At 37.0% G+C, this 6,850-nt stretch overlaps 1 protein-coding gene across 1 annotated transcript; it reads right to left on the reverse strand.

Moving 5' to 3' along the window:
* Positions 1-1,791: 1,791 nt before the first annotated feature.
* On the reverse strand, positions 1,792-2,823 carry LOC134231451 (tigger transposable element-derived protein 6-like). The gene has a single exon (XM_062713413.1). The coding sequence runs from the start codon at positions 2,821-2,823 to the stop codon at positions 1,792-1,794; it is 1,032 nt and encodes a 343-aa protein (XP_062569397.1).
* Positions 2,824-6,850: the final 4,027 nt, after the last annotated feature.

Below are 6,850 nucleotides of genomic sequence, written 5' to 3' on the forward strand. Positions count from 1 at the left end.
GCCCGAAAATAGTCCTTTAAAGAATTTCAAAATTTTAAACACCTTTTCTACGATAACTTTTTACCTAGAAATATTTTGTTAAAACATGTAGAACAAAAAAAGTATAGAATTCCCTGATCTTTCAAATGATACCTCGAAAAAAGGGCTGGCCCCTTAATTCAGGGGCCGAGAGGGGCCGAATGTTTTTCCTTTATATCTCAAAAAGTATTAAGAATTTGTAATACGTCAAAGAAGCAAAGTTGTTCAAAATGTCAAGCTTAATCTATTGGAGTCGTCAAAATACGTCCGGCGTCGTCACTTCCGGCAAAACTGGAAGTAGTCGAAAAACGCCTATTTTTGCCGTTCTTGACAAGTTTTTGGGTTACATATGTCTCTGGGAGCATAAAAAGTAATTTTCCGTCCGTCGTCGTCACTTCCGGTCAAACCGGAAGTAGCCCAAAATGGCTTATTTTGAAAGTTTTCATGCAAAATTGAAATTATAAAGTCACTGAAGACTACTTAGCCCATTGCTTTCTTATGTTCCGTCACTTCCGGTCAAAACCGGACGGAAGACCTACTCGTTCTTTGCAACGAGCTTTGCTCTAGTTTTATTATTATTATTGTATTTTTTTTTTAACGATTTTGTGTACACGATTTCTCGGAAACGGCTCGCTCGATTTTCATGAAACTTTCAGGACTGATAGAACATCAAACAAAGCTGATATATAATTTTTTGTTTTGATGACGTCACTTCCAGTTTTGAGATTTTTGCGATTTTGTGATTTTCAAGGGGTCAGTTTGTCCGCGAGTTTTCTCAAAAACGGCTTAGGATAAAAACTTGAGTTTTTCAGCAATGATAGAGCAATATATGTAGATGTGACATACGTATTTCATTTTCACTGGAAGAGCTGCATGCCGACGCTTGCTATGGATCGAAAAAGGGCATGTCGAGAATTTAAAAATTTCTAACACTTTTCCTTTGATATCTTTTCATCTACAAATATTTTGATAAGACATATAGAACAAAAGTTGTAGAGAATGTAATGATCTTTCAAAAGATATCAACGATAAGGGGCTGGCCCCTACAATAAAGGGCCAAGAGGGGCCGAAAGTTTTTTCTTAATATCTCAAAACGTATTGAGAATTTGTAATACGTCAAAGAAGCAAAGTTGTTCAAAATATCAAGCTCCATCTACTGGTGTCATCAAAATACGTCCGGCGTCGTCACTTCCGGTCAAACTGGAAGTAGTCAAAAATTGCATATTTTTGCCATTCTTGACGTGTTTTTGGGTAACATATGTCACTGGAAGTATTTAACTTAATTTTCCGTCGTCGACGTCACTTCGGGTCAAACCGGAAGTAGCGAAAAATAGCTTATTTTTAAGGTTTTAACGCAAAATTGAAATTATTAAGTCACTGGAGACAACTTAGCTCATTGCTTTCTTTTGTTGACGTCACTTCCGGTTGAAACAGGACGGAAGACCTACTCGTTGCTTTGCAAGGAGCTTTGCTCTAGTCACTTTTATTATTATTACAGTGAAACCTGTCTTATCCGACATGCCATGGGAAATTAAATTTATGTCGGATTAAACAGTGTGTCGGATTACTCAGTGTTGACTATTTCTGTCACATTGTCAAGTATGGCATTAGATCGAACATTATCAGTAAAAGATACATCTTTGATTATGGCCTCCATATTTATTTCATATAAAAGATTTACGCATGAAGATGTGATTTTATTTCAATAAATAATTAAATGACATGGTGCATTTCTATTTTACAGTTTCAGGCAATAAACAATACTACGTATAGTTACAGTTCCTGAGGTTTAGTGAAAAAAGTGTCAATTGTTGTCTGTTTTTTGTTAAGTCGCTGTTTAATTAAAGTCTCTTCCGTCAGAGTTGTAAGATACTGGATGCTTTCGAAATATCGGGCGTCCTTAGCAATTGCAAATTTGCCCATTTCTCTGAGCATGTCAAGAACATTGTTATAGGTCAGATCACTCTGAATAATTTCATCACCGGAATCTTCAGAATCACTGCTTGTATTCTTCGTATTGTCGTTTTTATATTCAGACAATATCGTTGTTTCCCAGTCTCCATCATACGTCTCTTCTGTTTCCAAGTCATTTTCCGTGTCTGTTATTATGTCCAAGTTGTTTTCGTCTGCCATTTCATACTTCGTTTTTAAGATGCTTAAAGGTAGATCATCGTCGTCGTCAGAAATCTCAGATGATAAAGATTCGGTAGTTTCAACCGGGAAACCTGCGTCGCGGAAACAACTTTCAATTGTGGTTTGTTTTGTCTCATCGCATGCCTTGTTGATCCAGTGAATTGCATCAAGAACACTGACATTTCTTGTCAATTCTGCAGCAGTTTTACACGTGTCCATTTTTGATAAGAGATGTCCCATCATACGTTTCCTATAACGAGCCTTAAACGCACGTATGATCCCCAGATCAAGAGGTTGTAACTTGGATGTCGTATTCGGAGGAAAATATTTCAGAGTTATATTGCTTAATTTTAAATCATGTGGGTGAGATGTGGCATTATCCAGAAAAAGAAGAATTTTTCTGCTTTGTCTTTTCATTTCTTTATTTACACCGAATATCCAGTCCTTAAATGTTTCCCCGGTCATCCATGATTTTTTGTTCGAGCGCCAAATAACGGGAAGATTTGACGGGTCAAGACTGCCAAAACAACGGGGCTTGCGGGCTTTACCAATAACTAACGGTTTTAGTTTTTCTCCAGTACAACTACAACACATCATGACTGTTACTCTTTCTTTAGCTAATTTTCCCCCCTTGCATTCTTTCCCTTTTTCGGCAAATGTTTTATCAGGCATCGCTCTGAAAAATAAACCGGTTTCATCACAGTTGAAAATATTTTGAGCTGAATAACCACGCACGAGATCCGGAATTCTAGACTGATATTCCTTAACACACTCAATATTGACACTTGCACTTTCACCACAGATTTTAAAAAAACCTATAGAGTATTTATTTTTCCAACTCTCGAGCCAACCGTTAGATGCTTTGAATTCATCCAGCCCAAGCTCGGCGGCGAATTCAATAGCCTTTGCCTGGATTAACGGGCCACTTAGCGGTATATTTTTTGCCCTAGCTTGTCCAAACCATTTGAACACCAGTTCATTTAATTCAAAAAACTTTGACCCAGATGTAAATCGTTTTCTCTTGGATGAAATGTTTCCTTCATATTGTTCCATTAAAAAAGTCTTACGTTTCAAAATGTCCGATACTGTGGTACGTCCAACTCCGAATTCTTTCGCAAGCTGTTCTTGTGTTGGTTTTGGAAACGACTCTGATTTTTTTATTAAATCAATTTTTTTTTTCCAATCCCAAATCAATTCTTTTCCTTTTAGGAGAAGGCGACATTTCACATACCAGTTTTCTTTTCTGAGGCGTTGACGCCATTTTCGTGTAAGAATAATACCAACAAAGAAAATGGATTTGTCTTTTTTTAATTTGAGTTTTAATCAATTATTGTGTACATAAACAAAACACCTGCAAACTTCAACATGAATCACTGACTACATTCTCAGCTGACCAATTGACCAAACGGGACTTTAAAATCACAGCTGGGACCCGTAATTGGCCAGCGGCTAATTATGATATACCTACCTGGGGTTTAACCAGCCGTGTAATTATGTCGGATAACACAGGTGAAACTGCAATGCAATTAATAGGCTGTGTTTACAAAGAGGTGTCGGAATTCGGAATGTACAGTGGTCGGATTGTAAAGTATTTTTCTATATAAGTTATATAAAGATTTTTTTGGGAATAAAGATTTGCGTCGGAAGTGCCAGTGTGCCGGATTGCACAGTTGTCGGATTGGACAGTGGGCACTGTATTGTTTTTTTTTTCTTACCGATTTTGTGCACGCGATTTCTCGAAAACAGCTCGATGGATTTCCATGAAACTTTCGGGACATATGTAACATCGCTTGTACCTTATGCGTTTTTTTCTGTTTTGATGACGTCACTTCCGGTTCGGAGTTATCAGCACTTTAATGATTTTTAAGGGTCAGTTTGTCTGCACGATTTCTCCTAAACGGCTTTAGATAGACACATGATACTTTCAGGGATGGTAGACCTAAGTCTGTAGATTTGCGGAATGTATTTCATTTTTATCGGAAGTGCCGCACGTCGGGGCTCGCTACGGCCCGAAAATAGTCGTATCGCGAATTACAAAATTTTTAACACCTTTTCTACGATAGCTTTTTACATGAAAATATTTTGTTAAAATATATAGAACAAAAGAAGTGTAGAATTTAAAGATCTTTCGATTGATATCTCGTTAAAAGGGCTGGCCCCTAAAATTAAGGGCCTAGTGGGGCCGAATTTTTTTTCTTTATATCTCAAAACGTATTGAGAATTTGTAATACGTCAAAGAAGCAAAGTTGTTCAAAAATGTCAAGCTAATCTATCCGGTTCGTCAAAATACGTCCGGCGTCGTCACTTCCGGTCAAACCGGAAGTAGTCGGAAAACGCGTATTTTTGCATTTCTCGACAGGTTTTTGGGTAACATATGTCTCTGGGAGCATAAAAATTAATTTTTCGTCCGTCGTCGTCACTTCCGGTCAAACCGGAAGTAGTAGGATAACGCGTATTTTTGCATTAATTAACATAGCCTTAGAGGAGTCTAACAATTTTTAAGCGTTATTTCTCATTTTCGTTAAAAATGAAAGCTACTTCCGGTCAAAGAGGACGGAAGACCTACTCCTTGCTTTGCAACAAGCTTTGCTCTAGTTATTTTTATTTTTCTTCCTGGGAAAATTTTGTCCGCGAGTGATCTTGTAAACTACACATCCAACTAAGATGAAATGTTTTTAGGGTCAGTAGACATGTTATGTAGATTTGCGGAAAGAAGGTCATTTTGCGCGCACCTGCTTGCAAGAGCGTGCGCGTGCAACACGTGAAATGACAAATATAATTGATATAGCCGTAACTTTTCTATTTTTGATGAAATGTTTTGAAACTCATAATGAAAGGATATATTAGTAGTGTACACAAGATGACATGGTCAAAATAGCAAGATCTCACGCGCATGCACGTGTGCTTCGCTGTGATTGGCTGAAACTAAAGTCTCAATATCTTTCTTGTTTTTTGGTAGAATCTTTTGAAATTTTGAACATAGTCATATATTAGGGAGATCTACAGCCTGATATATAAGAATTATCATGAAAGCATGCGCATGCACGTGTGCTTGCAAGAGCGCGCACGTGCCACACGAAAAATGTCCAGTATAATTGATATAGACGTATCTTTTTCATTTTTTTATGAAATGCTTTGAAACTCATAATATATGGAGACATTAGAAGCATAGACAAGAGGGCATGGTCAAAATAGCAAGATCTCACGTGCATGCCCGTGCGCTTCTCTCTGATTGGCTGAAAAGTCTCAATATCTTTCTTGTTTTTCGACAGAATCCTTTGAAATTTTCAACATGCTTATACATTATCAAGATCTACAGCATAATATATAAGAAATACCATGAAAGCATGCGCATGCATGTGTGCTGCAATCTGATTGGCTGAAACATTAAATGCCTATAACTTTCTTAGTTTTCAACAAAACGGAATGAAATTTAGAATATGATTAGGTATAATGGATTCCTACATTATGGTACTATCAAAATTAAATTCCCGGAACATGCATGCATGCAAGTGCGCGTGCGAAATATGCAAATTGATCAATATATTTGAAAAACAATAGCATGTATATTTTAAAGAATTTTTTTATTGATTCTCACAAAATATAGATATGTTAATAGCTTAGACAGCATGCCATGATCATCTTGCATGTGCATGCACGAGCTTGCGCGTACAGTGCGTTAAATGACATATAGTTGATATCATTGTAGCTTTTATAATTCTTTGATGAAATCCTTCGGTACTGATCATATTTTAAAAATGTCTTACAGGAATTATGCACAAAAAGGGATAAGGCTCAAGCGATGTAACATAAGTCCTGAAAGTTTCATGGAAATCCATTGGGTAGTTTTCGAGAAATCGCGTGCACAATATCGGTAAGAAAAAAAAACAATAATAATAATAAAAGTGAAAAAGAAACCTAAGAATAACTAGTGCTAATTGTAACGGGGACCGTTACAGATGTTCCCCAAACGCGCCCCAACTCCCTTTTGGTGCCATATTCCCTGTGAGCTTCATTAAATAAGACAAACTCTATGCATTTGATCTTTTGAATGATATCTCGTAAAAAGGGCTGGCCACTTAAATTAAGGGCCTAGAGGGGCCGAAAGATTTTTTTCTTTATATCTCAAAACGTATTGAGAATTTGTAATACATCAAAGAAGCAAATTTGTTCAAAATGTCAAGCTTAATCTATTGGGGTCGTCAAAGTACGTCGAGCGTCGTCACTTCCGGCCACCGGAAGTAGTCGGAAAACGCGTATTTTTGCATATCTTGACAAGTTTTGGGGTAACATATGTGTCTGGGAACATAAAAATTAATTTTTCGTCCGTCCGTCGTCAAGTAGCCAAAAATAGCTTATTTTTGCATTAATTCACATAGCTTTAGAGGAGTCTATCCATTTTTAGGCGTTATTTCTCATTTTTGTTAAAAATGAAAGCTACTTCCGGTCAAAGAGGACGGAAGACCTACTCGTTGCTTTGCAACGAGCTTTGCTCTAGTTAAGGTCTTCCGTCTTCACGGAAGACCTTATAGTGATTCTACTGTTTCTTATTATTCTTTTTTTTGACAAAATTTTGTGCAGGCGATTTCTCGAAAACTATTCAGCGGTTTTTCATGAAATTTTCACGAAATATGTGTCATTATATGAAGTTGTTACATCCGTAGAGAAATTTGGAAAATTCGCTTCTGGTGCCAAGTTA

Source organism: Saccostrea cucullata, unplaced genomic scaffold, assembly GCF_032062105.1.
Source record: "Saccostrea cucullata isolate Sc308-1 unplaced genomic scaffold, CSIRO_AGI_Scuc_v1 ctg4554, whole genome shotgun sequence".
In the NCBI taxonomy this organism is placed as follows: Eukaryota; Metazoa; Mollusca; class Bivalvia; order Ostreida; family Ostreidae; genus Saccostrea; species Saccostrea cuccullata.